Below are 19099 nucleotides of genomic sequence, written 5' to 3'. Positions count from 1 at the left end.
TTTTTATTTCATGTTGATACATTCTTGGACGACACCACAGAATAGTTGCATGAGTGGCCGAATGTAAATCTCTCCCACAACATTGGCACAGAAGCAGCGAGGGCAACATGAAGAAGATACCGAGTACAAACAGTAGAAAACATACATGCTTCCTTTTTTAACAAGGATTTTCTTTTTTAAATATATATTCATCTTTTTTTCTCCTTTTCCCGTCATTTCAAGGAAAAATAGAAACCAATCAAAGCCATCTTCTGCCGTGTGACAAAGAATCATGTCGTAAAGAAACGGAGATTTAAAGAAACAGTACACGGCTGGAACCAACGCTGATGTCAGGGTTTCATTATTCAACGTGTTTTTTTCTCAGATTCAACATCAAACATATCAGGCATGCATTGACAACCTCAATGACATCAATACCTTCTGTCATATCAGCAGTCAGAAACCACCGGGTAGTCCAGCTGGATCCGGACCCAAGCGGATTCTGGAGGGTTCGGCTACAAACACAGTTATGGGTCGCCATCGTACACCTAAACACCGGAGTGTGTGTGGAGCAGGAACACATGTCGGGATGGGGATGATGTCATCATGGGACCACAGACAGGTCAAACAGGTCACACATATAGACGTTTTTTTTATTTGGACTTTTTTTGGGGGCTTTGCATCGGCAGCCGGCTGAGGAATCTGATTTTCACCACATCGGACGACGAAGACGAAACCTTCGTAAAGTAAATATCCGAGGTTTCGCTCAACTTGAAAAGCTCGCAGCTCTACGACGACATGTAGGGCCACTGCAGGAAAACAAGAAGAAAAAACGGAGCCGAGAGAGGGGGTAATACTTGATGCTTATTGTTGCTTTAATTTCTATGAGGCCATGTTGTCTTCTTACGGTGTTTATTGATCGGGGCAGTTGGGCTAACATGCTAGCGGTAGCTTTCACTTCACCACTTCTTTTATATCACCTATATATATTTATAAAGTGGCATATCTGCTTGGTTCCGCTAACACCGGATGTTTGTCGTTGCTATGATAGCAAGTGAAAGCTAGCATGTTAGCCCAACCGCCCCGATCAATAAACACCATAAGAAGACAACATGGCCTCATATGAATAAAAGCAATCATCATCACCCTAAGGATCATAACGAGGCGTCGTCACACCTTGGGACAATTCATTACAAACATACATGTTCATTCATGGGAAATATTGCAAACTATTTGTCTCGTAATATTGCCCCCCTCTCGCTTCAGTGGCCCGAATACGCCGTCGCAGAGCTCGGATTCATTACGATTCTGGAAAAAAGCGGACTCCTTCAGATCTTGTTCCGGGTCACGTAACTAAGAGAACTCTACGAGTTCGGACGTGATCTGGTCTACAGGTTTAATCTGTGATGTTAAAGCCACTGAAAACATGGCTGCCAACCTCAGAGTTCAGCTAACGTGGGATTCAGACTTGGAGGTCCCGCCCCCCAGGGGAGGGAAGGGGAGGTGAAGATATGGGTGCATGCAGGCGTCGCAAGAACAACAGGGAGTGTGGTGGTTTGTGACACAGATGATGAGGACGAGGGCTACAGGAAGTTACCTTTAAGTACACGCACGTTTCCCTGCGACGAAACTTTACCGAAAAAAAGAACGTTAAAATTAAACCCAGCAACACAGAAGCACTTTACAAACGGCCGTCGCAGCTGATGGCAAGACAACATTTATAAAAGTAACACCTACAAAGCCACACATTCCTGATTCTCAGCTTCCTGTTTCAGCTACAATCTGCATCAAAGGTCAAGGGTCATGCTGCTTTAACGCGTCGTACACCCCAGGTCGGAACAGGAAGTTTTCAGATTCAACGGTAACGTGAAATTAAAGTCCTCAGATCTGCTTAGATACCGTAGAAAAGATGCAAACGGCCTGAGAATCATTTCCTGGTTTCCACGGCAACGCTGCAAACATCATGACTCAGCATTCTTTCAATGGAGACCATGAACCCTTCAATGTTAAACTGGATCCTGTAGGATCAGGATCCCGTCAGAGAAGTGGATCAGTAAACCAGTTTTCAAGTCTTTACGGAGGTTTTAGTGGAAACAATCAGATTCCAGCTTTGAGCCGAAGCCCTCCGGACCTCGGAGAAAAAATGACTTTAATAAAAAAAAACGAGTGCATCCAAGAAGAACTGAAGCTCATAACATCGTCACATTTAAACCGAGAGAAACGTAACACAGAAAGACCCAGAGGACGGGGGCAAGCAGAGTGGAAGGACAGTCAAAGAGGAAGGGGGCGGGGCTCCGGAGAAAAGGCCGCCGGGCCAAGAAGGCGGCTTCGTTTGACATCAGTGACGGAGAGAGCGTGAAGCCCCGCCCTCACGAGGCTGCAAGACGTCCGCCATGTTTGTTCTCAGGAGAGCCTCGCCTCACACCGACGGATTCTCTTCTTTTCAGTTTTTTACATCGCTTCATCGCTTCTCGTCTGTGTGTGTGTGTGTGTGTGTGTGTGTGTGTGTGTGTGTGTGTGTGTGGCCCCCCAAAAGTCTATCCACGGGAATGTCCCACAATGCTTTGCGTCAGTAAGTCCGTGGCGGGCCACGAAGCACACGAGACCAAAGAACGAAACAACAACTAAAAAAAGGTCTGTCTGTCATTGTGTCTGGAGCCAGCAGGGCAGGAGACAGGTCACCTGTCTCTCTCTCACACAGAACCGTCTCACTGCGACGCCGTCAGATCACAAGCTCGTTGTAGCTCACGTACTTCTTCTTCGCTGCTGGACCTGAAACACAAAGCAGCGGTGAGCGTCGTCCCCCCGGAGCTTCTGATTATTATTATTATTATTATTATAATCATAATGGAGGTTTGAGAAGCAAAAGCATCTGCAGCAGATGAAGAAAACAACAACAAACAAACCTAAAATGATATTTTGCTGAAATTCTCTTTGGTTGATGATATAAACCGAGAGTTTGCTGATTCATTAAAACACTCTCAGCCAATCACAGACTGTCTGTATGAACGTTGTCATGGTGACGTTGTCATGGTGACGTTGTCATGGTGACGTTGTCATGATGACGTTGTCATGGTGACGTTCAGTGTTTTTGCCAGGAAACCAATAGACAGTATGTTTTAACGGTATTTGGAGAATTTCATTTTCTGACCTGCAGAAGTTTAAGTGAACGGCACAATGCATGCTGGGACATGTAGGCACTGCAGGCAGAGGAACGGACTACAGTTACCAACACACAGAGTTCCTCTTTAAAGTCACAAACAAGACTTCATCCTGAGTTCTTCTGATGGATCCTTCAGCAGCCAAGTAGACCTGACAGTGTATCATAGAAACCGGTTCACCGAGTCCACATTCGGGGACCAGATCCTCTCAGACCTGTCAGACCAGATAAACATCACACACGGGGGCCCAGATCCTCTCAGACCAGATAAACATCACATACGGGGACCAGATCCTCTCAGACCAGATAAACATCACATACGGGGACCAGATCCTCTCAGACCAGATAAACATCACATACGGGGACCAGATCCTCTCAGACCAGATAAACATCACATACGGGGACCAGATCCTCTCAGACCAGATACACATACGGGGCCCAGATCCTCTCAGACCAGATAAACATCACATACGGGGACCAGATCCTCTCAGACCAGATAAACATCACATACGGGGACCAGATCCTCTCAGACCAGATAAACATCACACACGGGGGCCCAGATCCTCTGAGACCAGATAAACATCACATACGGGGACCAGATCCTCTCAGACCAGATAAACATCACATACGGGGACCAGATCCTCTCAGACCAGATAAACATCACATACGGGGACCAGATCCTCTCAGACCAGATACACATCACGTATCGTTTCGTTCCACCAAAGAGAATTTCAAGGTCGACTCGTGCTGGTCGCTATGGCGATAAGAAAATGAGGCCGTCAGATGTTAAATGAGCAGGTAGACGAGGCGTCATGTGACCCCTCCCTGTCTCCCCCTGCAGCTGTCTCAGTCTGCCGGTCCTGCTCTGGTCCTGGTCTGCTCCTGGTCTGGTTCTGCTCTGGTCCTGGTCTGTTCTGGTCTGGTCCTGCTCTGGTTCTGCTCTGGTCCTGGTCTGATTCTGCTCTGTTCCTGGTCTGGTCCTGCTCCCGCCCCCCCTCTACCGTCGGCCGACTGACCAGTGAAACACACCAGGAAACCCAACACACTGGCTCATTGAATAAAAAAACTATGTTTGAGTAAATATGATATCTCATCATGTAATATTATAATAATATATTATTACAATATGTCATCATATAATATATTATAATGATATATGATGACATATATTATTATAATAATAATATATGTCATCATATAATTTCGTTTCAATATTAAACCTCGTGTTAAGTTGATTCACGTCGTCTTTTATTCTGAAATCTGTTCTGCTGTGAAATGTTACACCTTCTTTCTGATCAACATGCTGACCAATCAGAGCAGACTGGGCTTTTTGGGAGGGAGGGGCATTTCAGACAGAGGCTGATGGGCAAATAAATTGAAGCATGTAACCCCCCCCCAGAAGAAGAGAGATGGATCGGGGTCGGGACAGCGAAGCAGAAGTAGATTAATATTCTCTTACCTCGTATAATTTATGAAATTAGCCTGTCGGGAGAAAAACAGGATTTGGTGAATCGTAGTCGATGACACGCCGCCTAATTTCAACCTGAGCACTGATTTATTCCTGGGAACATTCCATTATTATTATTATTATTATTATTACTATTACTATTATTATTATTATTATTATTATTACTATTACTATTATTATTGTTATTATTATTATTATTATTACTATTATTATTATTATTATTACTATTATTATTATTATTATTGTTATTATTATTATTATTATTACTATTACTATTATTATTGTTGTTATTATTATTATTATTATTATTATTATTATTACTATTATTATTGTTATTATTATTATTATTACTATTATTATTATTGTTATTATTATTGGGCTGCACGGTGGTGTAGTGGGTAGCACTCTCGCCTCACAGCGAGAGGGTCCCGGGTTCGATTCCCAGGTCGGCCCAGGTTCCTTCTGTGTGGAGTTTGCATGTTCTCCCCGTGTAAGCGTGGGTTCTCTCCGGGTTCTACGGCTTCCTCCCACAGTCCAAAGACATGCAGGATGGGGACCTGTCTGTCTCGCTCCCTGTGATAGATAGACTGGTTACCTGTCTGTCTCTACATGTTGGCCCTGTGATAGACTGGTTACCTGTCTGTCTCTATATGTCTCCCTGTGATAGACTGGTTACCTGTCTGTCTCTACATGTCTCCCTGTGATAGACTGGTTACCTGTCTGTCTCTACATGTCTCCCTGTGATTACCTGTCTGTCTCTACATGTCGGCCCTGTGATAGACTGGTTACCTGTCTGTCTCTACATGTCAGCCCTGTGATAGACTGGTTACCTGTCTGTCTCTACATGTCTCCCTGTGATAGACTGGTTACCTGTCTGTCTCTACATGTCTCCCTGTGATAGACTGGTTACCTGTCTGTCTCTACATGTCGGCCCTGTGATAGACTGGTTACCTGTCTGTCTCTACATGTCAGCCCTGTGATAGACTGGTTACCTGTCTGTCTCTACATGTCTCCCTGTGATAGACTGGTTACCTGTCTGTCTCTACATGTCTCCCTGTGATAGACTGGTTACCTGTCTGTCTCTACATGTCTCCCTGTGATAGACTGGTTACCTGTCTGTCTCTATATGTCTCCCTGTGATAGACTGGTTACCTGTCTGTCTCTACATGTCAGCCCTGTGATAGACTGGTTACCTGTCTGTCTCTACATGTCTCCCTGTGATAGACTGGTTACCTGTCTGTCTCTACATTTCTCCCTGTGAAAGACTGGTTACCTGTCTGTCTCTACATGTCGGCCCTGTGATAGACTGGTTACCTGTCTGTCTCTACATGTCTCCCTGTGATAGACTGGTTACCTGTCTGTCTCTACATGTCTCCCTGTGATAGTAAGGACCTGGACTTACTGTTGGGGTTGACGTTCTCACAGAGCTCTGTCTTGGCCTCGCCGTTGGGCCGGTCGCCGGCCTTGTGGGAGAGGCGGGACGACATGGTGGCGGCGGTGGCGACGGCCTTGAAGGAGCGCTTCCTCTTCTGCACGTTGAGCTCCGGGTGGAGGAGGATGACGTAGACTTTGGGCATGTAGAGCATGCCGAGGGCCACGGACGCACTCAGGTTCATGGAGATGGTCAGCGTGGTCGTCTGGATGTACAGCTGCGAGGGAGGACACAACACACATGTTGCTATGGCGACCACATGGGATACGTGCAGCTTCCTGTTCACATACGGAAATCATGTATAGTTCCTCCTGATGAGACGCCACTAATATCAACTTCCCACATCTACCGCCATCAGAACAGGAAGGAAGTGGAGAGGGGGGAGAGAGGGGGAGAGAGGGAGGGAGAGAGAGGTTGGAACGTTGTAAGACTCTTGAAAAGCAGCAGAAGATTGATGACGATGTCAGTCGGCGGCGTTCAGGATAAAAAACTATGTTGGAGAGTGAAGAGAGATGGATGAGGGGGGAGAAGGTAGAGATGGGAGGGGGAGGATGTCTGTTAGAGGGGGGGTGTCTGATGGGGGGGGGGGCAGCTCAGTTTATTACTGTGAGTAAATAAGAGAGGAGTATTCTTCATCATCATCATCAGGTTCACGTCCACAATTAATTATAGGAGAATGTTAACTTGAAGACGACTCAGATTTATTCTTTACTTCAAAGTCCCTTCATCTCTGAGAACTAAAACCAGCATGTGGTCCAGCATGTGATCCAGCATGTGGTCCAGCATGTGGTCCAGCATGTGGTCCAGCATGTGGTCCAACATGTGGTCCAACATGTGGTCCAGCATTTGGTCCAGCATGTGGTCCAGCATGTAGTCACAGTCCTAGTGCCCATCTCCATGTTTCCATGGACCAGCAGCAGCACAAGGTCAGGTCCGGGACTCCAGACTGGGTCTGGGTCTGCAGGAACAACTGGGTGATTTATGATTTGCTGCTGCACAGCTGAGACCGACACACAAAGGTCATGTTTCTGACTCGCCAACGATATTAAATATAAGCTCGAATCACAGAGCAGCTGCACCTTTGTTTCACAGCACGGCTGTGTGGCCCTGAACGCACCACAGCACAGTCCAGCATGGCCGTGTGGCCCTGAACGCACCACAGCACAGTCCAACACGACTGTGTGGCCCTGAACGCACCACAGACGGCAGCTTCACAAAACCAGAGAAAGGTCAAATACAAAAAAATACAACCTGTATTTTCTGTATTTAGTTGTATTTTCCGTTATGGTGTGTATTTGGTTGTATTTTCTATATGTTCTGTCTGTGATGGTCAGTTGTGAGGTGTGTTTACTGCACATGTAAATGTAAAGGCTCACAAAGAGGCAGTGAAGAACCAGGGAGGTCAACGTTGAAGAAACTAACTAGAGATTCTTCGTCTGGGTTACACTTACTACAGCAGCAGTGAAGGCAGCGGAGATGGGTGGAGAGACGGGTATAGAGACGGGTGGAGAGATGGGTGGAGAGACGGATGGAGAGATGGGTGGAGAGACGGGTGCTGCTTGGAGGATGAAGACTATAAATAAGAGGTGAAGACAAGCGAGCAGAGACAGGTGGGAACACAAACATTAATGGAGGCAATAAAATGCATGTTGCATGAAGAAAATGATATTAGCATTGCAAATATTGTCCTCCCCTCTGACCGCCTCCTCCTCCCTCCTCCTCCCTCCTCCTCCCCCTCCCCTCCTCTTCCTCCCTCCGCTCCGTCCTCCTCCCTCATCGTCCCCCTCCTCCTCCTCCCTCATCCTCCCCCTCCTCCTCCTCCCTAGAGTCTCCAGAGTTATCTCCACTTTAAAACAGTTAAATCATGTTGCCGGTGGCGGTTGGATGCTGAATGGCAGTTTGACCTTGGCGTTGGCGTCTGACACACGAGTCTCCGGGGAAACGAGTCCTTCTGATTTATTCATGAAGCGCTGACAACTCGTGTCTTTATGTCTCGTGTCTTTACGCCTTGTGTCTTTACTTCTCTTGTCTTTACGTCTCGTGTCTTTACGTCTCGTGTCTTTACGCCTCGTGTCTTTACGTCTCGTGTCTTTACGTCTCGTGTCTTTATGTCTTGTGTCTTTACGTCTTGTGTCTTTATGTTTCGTGTCTTTACGTCTCGTGTCTTTACGTCTCGTGTCTTTACACCTCATGTCTTAACGTCTCGTGTCTTTATGCCTCGCATCTTTACGTCTCGTGTCTTTATGCCACGTGCCTTTACGTCTCGTGTCTTTACGTCTCATGTCTTTATGTCTCGTGTCTTTACGCCTCGTGTCTTTACGTCTCATGTCTTTATGTCTCCTGTCTTTACTTCTCGTGTCTTTATGCCTCGCATCTTTACGTCTCGTGTCTTTACGTCTTGTGTCTTTACGCCTCGTGTCTTTACGCCTCGTGTCTTTACGTCTCGTGTCTTTACGTCTAGTGTCTTTATGTCTTGTGTCTTTACGTCTTGTGTCTTTATGTTTCGTGTCTTTACGTCTCGTGTCTTTACGTCTCGTGTCTTTACACCTCATGTCTTAACGTCTCGTGTCTTTATGCCTCGCATCTTTACGTCTCGTGTCTTTATGCCACGTGCCTTTACGTCTCGTGTCTTTACGTCTCATGTCTTAATGTCTCGTGTCTTTACGCCTCGTGTCTTTACGTCTCATGTCTTTATGTCTCGTGTCTTTACTTCTCGTGTCTTTATGCCTCGCATCTTTACGTCTCGTGTCTTTACGTCTTGTGTCTTTATGTTTCGTGTCTTTACGCCTCGTGTCTTTACTTCTCGTGTCTTTACACCTCATGTCTTTACGTCTCGTGTCTTTATGTTTCGTGTCTTTACGCCTCGTGTCTTTACTTCTTGTGTCTTTACACCTCATGTCTTTACGTCTCGTGTCTTTATGCCTCGCATCTTTACGTCTTGTGTCTTTATGCCACGTGCCTTTACGTCTCGTGCCTTTACGTCTCGTGTCTTTACGTCTTGTGTCTTTACGTCTCGTGTCTTTATGTCTCGTGTCTTTACTTCTCGTGTCTTTATGCCTCGCATCTTTACGTCTCGTGTCTTTACGTCTTGTCTCTTTATGTTTCGTGTCTTTACGCCTCGTGTCTTTACTTCTCGTGTCTTTACACCTCATGTCTTTACGTCTCGTGTCTTTATGTTTCGTGTCTTTACGCCTCGTGTCTTTACTTCTCGTGTCTTTACACCTCATGTCTTTACGTCTCGTGTCTTTATGCCTCGCATCTTTACGTCTTGTGTCTTTATGCCACGTGCCTTTACGTCTCGTGCCTTTACGTCTCGTGTCTTTACGTCTTGTGTCTTTACGTCTCGTGTCTTTATGTCTCGTGTCTTTACTTCTCGTGTCTTTATGCCTCGCGTCTTTACGTCTCGTGTCTTTACGTCTCGTGTCTTTATGTCTCGTGTCTTTACTTCTCGTGTCTTTATGCCTCGCATCTTTACGCCTCATGTCTTTACATTTCGTGTCTTTACGCCTCGTGTCTTTATGCCTCGTGTCTTTACGTCTTGTGTCTTTATGTCTCGTGTCTTTACTTCTCGTGTCTTTATGCCTCGCATCTTTACGCCTCATGTCTTTACATTTCGTGTCTTTACGCCTCATGTCTTTACGCCTCGTGTCTTTACTTCTCGTGTCTTTACACCTCATGTCTTTACGTCTCGTGTCTTTATGCCTCGCATCTTTACGTCTCGTGTCTTTATGCCACGTGCCTTTACGTCTCGTGTCTTTACGTCTCATGTCTTTATGTCTCGTGTCTTTACGCCTCGTGTCTTTACGTCTCATGTCTTTATGTCTCGTGTCTTTACTTCTTGTGTCTTTATGCCTCGCATCTTTACGTCTCGTGTCTTTACGTCTTGTGTCTTTATGTTTCGTGTCTTTACGCCTCGTGTCTTTACTTCTCGTGTCTTTACACCTCATGTCTTTACGTCTCGTGTCTTTATCTTTCGTGTCTTTACGCCTCGTGTCTTTACTTCTCGTGTCTTTACTCCTCATGTCTTTACGTCTCGTGTCTTTATGCCTCGCATCTTTACGTCTTGTGTCTTTATGCCACGTGTCTTTACGTCTTGTGTCTTTACGTCTCGTGTCTTTATGTCTCGTGTCTTTACTTCTCATGTCTTTATGTCTCGTGTCTTTACGCCTCGTGTCTTTACGTCTCATGTCTTTATGTCTCGTGTCTTTACTTCTCGTGTCTTTATGCCTCGCATCTTTACGTCTCGTGTCTTTACGTCTTGTGTCTTTATGTTTCGTGTCTTTACGCCTCGTGTCTTTACTTCTCGTGTCTTTACACCTCATGTCTTTACGTCTCGTGTCTTTATCTTTCGTGTCTTTACGCCTCGTGTCTTTACTTCTCGTGTCTTTACACCTCATGTCTTTACGTCTCGTGTCTTTATGCCTCGCATCTTTACGTCTTGTGTCTTTATGCCACGTGTCTTTACGTCTTGTGTCTTTACGTCTCGTGTCTTTATGTCTCGTGTCTTTACTTCTCGTGTCTTTATGCCTCGCGTCTTTACGTCTCGTGTCTTTACGTCTCGTGTCTTTATGTCTCGTGTCTTTACTTCTCGTGTCTTTATGCCTTGCATCTTTACGCCTCATGTCTTTACATTTCGTGTCTTTACGCCTCGTGTCTTTATGCCTCGTGTCTTTGCGTCTCGTGTCTTTATGTCTTGTGTCTTTACTTCTCGTGTCTTTATGCCTCGCATCTTTACGTCTCGTGTCTTTACGTCTTGTGTCTTTATGTTTCGTGTCTTTACGCCTCGTGTCTTTACTTCTCGTGTCTTTACACCTCATGTCTTTACGTCTCGTGTCTTTATGCCTCGCATCTTTACGTCTTGTGTCTTTATGCCACGTGTCTTTACGTCTTGTGTCTTTACGTCTCGTGTCTTTATGTCTCGTGTCTTTACTTCTCGTGTCTTTACTTCTCGTGTCTTTACACCTCATGTCTTTACGTCTCGTGTCTTTATGTTTCGTGTCTTTACGCCTCGTGTCTTTACTTCTTGTGTCTTTACACCTCATGTCTTTACGTCTCGTGTCTTTATGCCTCGCATCTTTACGTCTTGTGTCTTTATGCCACGTGCCTTTACGTCTTGTGCCTTTACGTCTCGTGTCTTTACGTCTTGTGTCTTTACGTCTCGTGTCTTTATGTCTCGTGTCTTTACTTCTCGTGTCTTTATGCCTCGCATCTTTACGTCTCGTGTCTTTACGTCTTGTGTCTTCATGTTTCGTGTCTTTACGCCTCGTGTCTTTACTTCTCGTGTCTTTACACCTCATGTCTTTACGTCTCGTGTCTTTGTTTCGTGTCTTTACGCCTCGTGTCTTTACTTCTCGTGTCTTTACACCTCATGTCTTTACGTCTCGTGTCTTTATGCCTCGCATCTTTACGTCTTGTGTCTTTATGCCACGTGCCTTTACGTCTCGTGCCTTTACGACTCGTGTCTTTACGTCTTGTGTCTTTACGTCTCGTGTCTTTATGTCTCGTGTCTTTACTTCTCGTGTCTTTATGCCTCGCGTCTTTACGTCTCGTGTCTTTACGTCTCGTGTCTTTATGTCTCGTGTCTTTACTTCTCGTGTCTTTATGCCTCGCATCTTTACGCCTCATGTCTTTACATTTCGTGTCTTTACGCCTCGTGTCTTTATGCCTCGTGTCTTTACGTCTTGTGTCTTTATGTCTCGTGTCTTTACTTCTCATGTCTTTATGCCTCGCATCTTTACGCCTCATGTCTTTACGCCTCATGTCTTTACATTTCGTGTCTTTACGCCTCATGTCTTTACGCCTCGTGTCTTTACTTCTCGTGTCTTTACACCTCATGTCTTTACGTCTCGTGTCTTTATGCCTCGCATCTTTACGTCTCGTGTCTTTATGCCACGTGCCTTTACGTCTCGTGTCTTTACGTCTCATGTCTTTATGTCTCGTGTCTTTACGCCTCGTGTCTTTACGTCTCATGTCTTTATGTCTCGTGTCTTTACTTCTCGTGTCTTTATGCCTCGCATCTTTACGTCTCGTGTCTTTACGTCTTGTGTCTTTATGTTTCGTGTCTTTACGCCTCGTGTCTTTACTTCTCGTGTCTTTACACCTCATGTCTTTACGTCTCGTGTCTTTATGTTTCGTGTCTTTACGCCTCGTGTCTTTACTTCTCGTGTCTTTACACCTCATGTCTTTACGTCTCGTGTCTTTATGCCTCGCATCTTTACGTCTCGTGTCTTTATGTCTCGTGTCTTTACTTCTCGTGTCTTTATGCCTCGCATCTTTACGCCTCATGTCTTTACATTTCGTGTCTTTACGCCTCGTGTCTTTATGCCTCGTGTCTTTACGTCTCGTGTCTTTATGTCTCGTGTCTTTACTTCTCGTGTCTTTATGCCTCGCATCTTTACGTCTCGTGTCTTTACGTCTTGTGTCTTTATGTTTCGTGTCTTTACGCCTCGTGTCTTTACTTCTCGTGTCTTTACACCTCATGTCTTTACGTCTCGTGTCTTTATGTTTCGTGTCTTTACGCCTCGTGTCTTTACTTCTCGTGTCTTTACACCTCATGTCTTTACGTCTCGTGTCTTTATGCCTCGCATCTTTACGTCTTGTGTCTTTATGCCACGTGTCTTTACGTCTTGTGTCTTTACGTCTCGTGTCTTTATGTTTCGTGTCTTTACGCCTCGTGTCTTTACTTCTCGTGTCTTTACACCTCATGTCTTTACGTCTCGTGTCTTTATGCCTCGCATCTTTACGTCTTGTGTCTTTATGCCACGTGTCTTTACGTCTTGTGTCTTTACGTCTCGTGTCTTTATGTCTCGTGTCTTTACTTCTCGTGTCTTTATGCCTCGCGTCTTTACGTCTCGTGTCTTTACATCTCGTGTCTTTATGTCTCGTGTCTTTACTTCTCGTGTCTTTATGCCTCGCATCTTTACGCCTCATGTCTTTACATTTCGTGTCTTTACGCCTCGTGTCTTTATGCCTTGTGTCTTTACGTCTCGTGTCTTTATGTCTCGTGTCTTTACTTCTCGTGTCTTTATGCCTCGCATCTTTACATTTCGTGTCTTTACGCCTTTACGACAGAAGCTGTCTGCTGAGTCTCCGTGGAGAGGGATGCAGATCAGCCTCACCGACCACCGGCAGCACCTCGTCTGTGGCCTGAAGCCGTTTAGGGGGACCAGAGTCCCCGAGGACCGGATGCGAGTCCATCAGACAGGTTTACCCCGATCCAGCTAGTCCGTGCTGAGCAGAGAGGCTCAGTGTCTCCGGCGTGTGGATCTGGACCCTGCCGCAGGCCTGGGATCGTAATCTCGGCCTCCGGCTGCTTCACCGCTTCACCAGAACCTCCGTCACCGTCCTCCACCATCGCAGAGATTTCGTCATGTGATCATCATGTGGTCTACGTTCAGACTGGAACGTTCATCAGTGTACCAGTTTAATATTAAATATTACATTTTTCATTTTATCTTAAGACTTGACTTCAATCTGCATTTTAGTCCCTGAATTATCAGCATAAAATACATAAAATAGTTTAGTCCCTTAGTTATTTATTTAAGTTAGTTATTTATGTATTTCTGTTATGAAGTTATTGCTTTTTACAATGATTGTAAATGACTTTTGAAACTCATTGACAAACGCTACTAATTGTAAAAGGGTAATATAGAAAAATAGACGTGACCTTGTCGGCTGTATAGAGTCCATGAAACATAATTAACACACAATAACGTATTTGTGGTTTCACTAACGAGGAGAACGTTTGAAGCTTCCAGAAACAGCAGTGTGTTCACATCCTGGTATTTATCGTGCTGCAGCTGATTAACGGCGTTCAGCAGATTCACTTTCACATTTCAGACTCGTCGAGTTCATATCAGACTTAAAGGTCACGCAATTATGGAGAGAACCTTTAAACTTTCCAAACAAGCTGCTACTTACGGCAACTTTCACACATTACAACAGATTTCAGTTGGAGCCTCCAAACGGTGACTCAGCGAAACCTCTTTAGATGTAGCGGACCTCCTCTTCTGTGGTTCTTGGTTGGTTTACTTCACTGACTAACCAGTCATGTGACCGCCGAGGACTCAGTTTACAAACAAGACCTTGTCTCCATAACAGTACAATACTGGAAGCATTCAGCCATCAAACCATCCAGCGGTTCATCCTTCCACCCTTCCACCCTTACATCCTTACATCCATACATCCATCTACCCTTTTGTCCTTTCACCCTTACGTCCTTCCATCCTTCCATCCATTCATCCTTCAACCCTTTCATCCTTAAATCCATACATCCTTCCATCCTTCCATCCTTCCCCCCTTACATCCTTGAACCCTTACATCCTTCAACCCTTTCATCCTTAAATCCATACATCCTTCCATCCTTACATCCTTCCCCCCTTACATCCTTGAACCCTTACATCCTTCAACCCTTTCATCCTTACATCCATACATCCTTCTACCCTTACATCCATTCATCCTTCAATCCTTACATGTCTTCATCCTTACATCCTTCCACCCTTTCATCCTTAAAACCATTCATCCTTCCACCTTTTCATCCTTAAAACCATTCATCCTTCCACCCTTCCACACTTTCATCCTTACATCTTTACATCCTTCCACCCTTCCATCCTGACATCCTTTCATCCTTTGGTTCTTACCTTTTCTGCCGACTGCGCTGTGCCGAAGAAGATGGGGATGAAGGCCAGCCAGACGATGCAGGTGGTGTACATGGTGAACCCGATGGGTTTGGCCTCGTTGAAGTTCTCGGGGACCCCGCGGGTCTTGATGGCATACACAGTACACGTCACCATCAATAAGATGCTGAAACCCAGCGAGCAGATGATCTGCAGATCCGTGATGTCACACTTCAACACCCCCTGCGCCAGGTCCGGGTTGAAGGTCTTCTGCTCGTCGTAGTCTATGATGGTGTTGGGCGGGTCCACCATGAACCAGATGAAGACCCCCAGCAGTTGGACCGAGATGAGGCTGGAGGTGATGGCCAGCTGCGACGTGGGGCTGATCAGCCTCGGCGCCGTCACCGACTTCTTGCCCTGCTCGAAGATCCGGTAGATGCGGTTGGTTTTGGTGAGGAGGGCGGCGTAGCTGATGCACATGCCCAGGCCCAGAAAGATCCTCCTGAAAGAGCACACGCCCACGTCGGGCTTGGCGATCATGAGGAAGGTGATGATGTAGCAGAGGAATATCCCGGTAAGCAGGACGTAGCTCAGCTCGCGGCCCGATGCTCGGACGATGGGCGTATCATTGTGGCGTATGAACGTTGCCATGACAAAGATGGTGGCAATGATGCCGAGCATGGCCAGGAAGACAGGGATCACGGCCCAGGGCGAGTGCCACTCCAGCCGGGTGATGGGGATGGGCTGGCAGGCGGAGCGGTTGGCATTGGGCCTCAGGTTGTAGGAGCAGAGCCTGCAGGTGAACTCGTCGTGTTTGTACTGGTAGCCGTCGCAGGGCTCGCAGTGCCAGCAGCACGGCATGCCCTTCACCACCTTCTTCCTCTCGCCCGGCCGGCAGGGGAGGCTGCACACCGAAACAGGGATCTCCTGCTCCCCCCGGGGCCACTGCAGGTCCTCCATCTGCAACCAGACCACAATGAAATGTTAGATCAGCACCTGAACCCCAAAAGCAGCTCTTCTTTTTAACAAAGATCTCCTCTTTAAACCTGAATGAAAAACCGGAGGAGAATCATCTCTCACACTGTAAAACGTTACCGCTCCACAAAACCAGTTTAAAGTAGCGTCGCTGTCAGAAATGGACTCAGAGTTTCTGTTTTCTCTGATTCATAGTGAAGATTTAATCTGTGTAACTTGAGGGCTTTGCTTCGGCTCTGGCTTGTTACTCAAGCAAAGGTCTCAGAGACATGGCAGCACGACTGCTGCTGATGAGTAATGAATACTCTATTGGTGTAATATCAATACACATAAATTCCACCTGGATCACAGCTCAGCACCCAGCAGACGTCTCAGTTATCTGAAGTTCAGGAAAGATTAACGTGAGACAATGCCTCGTTTGCATTTGAAAACATACAAAATTAACCGCTAATGCTGTTTTCACCCCAACGTGCCAAATACCAATGGGGCGGTGCACCTAAAGGCCTCTTTATGGGAAACACTGAGTTTTCAAATAACATTGATGTTAACCCACTAAAAACAAAGAAATAGATGTATTTATTTGGTTTGGTTTATTTCGGATATCGCACATGAAAAACAAACAATAAAAAATAAAATGAGGAGACGTACAAAACTCTTTATATAAATGACCATAAACCACAAAACAGAGATCACTTCTTCATAACTCAAACTAAATCAGTCATATTTATCACATATACAACACAAACAACCATCCGAGCCCTTCTTGCAGTTATACATGGAAAATAAACTCCGCTCCTCAGGAAGCAGACAGGAATAACGTCTTCACAGGAACAGAAGCATTATTTGTATTTATTTATTCCAGTTGTGTGATCGATCCGATTAGTCAGAAGTATCCCGAATGCTAAATGTCAATATGTTATTATGTGAAATGAGTCGAGGTGTAAAAACTAAATCAGGTCTTGAAACGGAGCCCAGACTTTTGGAGGAGCTCCGGCGAGCGGCGGCCTCCAGGAAGTCTGTTATTGTGTATCGATGCTGATCATCTCGGCAGATAGCGGCGTTCTTCTTCAAAGGATCTAAAGGACTTGTGGAGGTTTTAAATGCTGCTGCGACCCAGAGCCGATCAATTACACCGAGGACCTCAAACAGATTATCTGCAAAGGCCGATCCGACTCAGCCTTTAGTCCCGGCAGCCGGGGGGGGGAAGCTATCGCCATCCACCATCACCCAGACCCCCCCGGGGCCCCGAGTGCTGCCAGAAACCAACGTTGATAACCTGGGGATGAAAGGCTGCATGGAGCCGAGTCAGCCCAGAGCTGGTCATTGGTCACGGAGAGGATCCACGACGATCCACAACGAACCATGACGATCCACAACGAACCGCAACGATACATGACAATCTACAACAATCTGCAACGATCAACAAAGATCCATAATGATCCACAACGAACCACGATGATACACGATAATCTACAGTGATCCACAAAGATCCATAATGATCCACAATGAACCACGACGATACACGACAATCTACAGCGATCCACAACGATCCACAAAGATCCATAATGATCCACAATGAACCATAACGATGAAACACGACGACCTACAATGAACCACGACAATCCATAATGATCCACAACGATCCACACCGAACAAGGCAAACCTCTGATCCCCCCGACTCTTCCTTCTTTGCTCTGATGTTTTCTCCTCCTCAGATTCATCAGTGCTTCCTCCCACATTCACCCACTACCTGTTAAGCACTTCATCGTACGGAGATTAAAACCAAAGCACACACTTCCTTCTAAAATACAAACTGGCTCTCCATTCACAATAAATGTGTTAACCTATCAGAAGCCGGCGTCCCTGTGCGACCCTACTGATTGGCCGACTCCTGCGTGGTCTCAGAATCACTCACGGCCTCACCAATCTAAAAAAAAAAAAAGGCTTTCAAAAGTGATTCAAAGTGCCGGGAGCAAAGTCATTTAAATGGAAACGCCATCTGTCTCCTCGTCACCGCCGCGGTCAGAGGAACCGCCAGCCGCCACCGCCGTTCAATAATTCACTCGGGTCTTTGAAGAGGTGTCACAGCTGGTAGACGGATCCGGACCAGAGGTCTCTCTGCTTTTTACAGCTCCGCTCATGTATATGTGTCGGTACACAGGTCCACCTTCTGCCCATCAGATGAAGGTTGGAGGTGATTAAGTCCCAGAGACCAGGACTCGGTCTAACTCTGATAATAAGGCGATCACGTGTTGTGGCCTCGACTCCACCACAGAGACATATACAACCGCTCTGTGTTTCAGTGAATATCACACGTCTGTAATAAACCCTGAAAAAGACCCGAGTCAGCATGACTCTTATCCTATTCTCCCAAAATAACATTTCTATACAAAGAAAACGTTGATTGGCAATATTCTGAGGAAATATTGTTAATTGTGGTGACAAACTCAGAACTTTTCAACTTTATCACCACTTTTGTTGTACTACAAGTTTTCTGAAGTTTCAATATGCAGTGAGGTATTATCTAATGGGAACAGTTGGATATTTTAGTAGAAATCATTACAACTACAGTGCCAGTAAATCAAATCACCAAGTTATGACAACGTCACCGCTGGACTTCCTCCTCCACACAAGCGTCATAATCCCCACAGCCATCAGAGGGCGCTGCCACAAGAGTTTGCTAAAACCAGTGACGCCGTCGTCTTTTCAATTGTTTGAAATCTTAGATGTGTTCTACAAGAAACAAAAGGAGGGAGAGAGAGAGAGAGAGAGAGAGAGAGAGAGAGAGTTGATGACGGTGAAGGGCGGCGGGTTGGACTCAAACCCAGCCGGCTGTCAAGGACACTCGCACGGCGACGTACAGTCATCCATCTTGTCATTGTGACTTCACTGTGAGTTAATAAGAAAAATCATGAACTCAAACATGTCAACGAAGATCTCACACACACACACACTCACACACACACACACACACACACACACACACACACACACACACACACACACACACACACACACACACACTCACACACACACACGGGCCATTAGTACCATGGCGGCGGATCCTGATTAGACTGATTGATTGGAGAAGGCTGTGATCACTGGAACGTACCATCGGCGGATTAGTCGGGTGAATCCAACGAGGTGTCACCGGCAACAGCATCGCCACAGCAACGCGTCATCGCACGCTCCAAAGAGACATTTCAATACACCGTGGCTGCATCTTTATGCCGAACACGACTGTGTGATGGAATTAATGATTCTGATTAACACTTTGTTGCTTCTCCACACCGAATCAGAACTGTCGGATTTTAAAGCCGGTTCTATTTCTGTGGATTTCCCCTCCGAGTCCCCTCTGGTTCCCCCTCAGGTTTCCCCTCTGGTTTCCCCTCCGGTTCCCCCTCAGGTTTCCCCTCCGGTTCCCCCTCAGGTTCCCCCTTATGTTCCCCCTCAGGTTCCCCTCAGGTTTC

General features: G+C 46.1%; 1 protein-coding gene across 2 annotated transcripts in view; it reads right to left on the bottom strand.

Annotated features, from left to right (window-relative positions):
- Nucleotides 1–2480: 2480 nt before the first annotated feature.
- The window catches only part of grm7 (glutamate metabotropic receptor 7), a 139564-nt gene continuing 122945 nt past the window's right edge, over nucleotides 2481–19099 (bottom strand). The window contains exons 8-10 of one of the 2 annotated variants that reach the window (XM_084034325.1): nucleotides 14679–15614; nucleotides 6010–6256; nucleotides 2481–2751 (exon numbers count right to left, since the gene is read on the bottom strand). In XM_084034325.1, coding sequence (XP_083890451.1) covers nucleotides 2702–2751; nucleotides 6010–6256; nucleotides 14679–15614 — 1233 coding nt within the window. In that variant the 3' untranslated portion in view covers nucleotides 2481–2701. Of the gene's footprint in view, nucleotides 2752–4601; nucleotides 4622–6009; nucleotides 6257–14678; nucleotides 15615–19099 lie in introns of those variants that run through there. The other variant, XM_084034326.1, reaches the window with a different exon arrangement.

Source organism: Eutrigla gurnardus (assembly GCF_963514095.1).
Source record: "Eutrigla gurnardus genome assembly, chromosome: 2".
Taxonomy (NCBI): Eukaryota; Metazoa; Chordata; class Actinopteri; order Perciformes; family Triglidae; genus Eutrigla; species Eutrigla gurnardus.
This window is presented reverse-complemented; position numbering and strand designations above follow the sequence as displayed.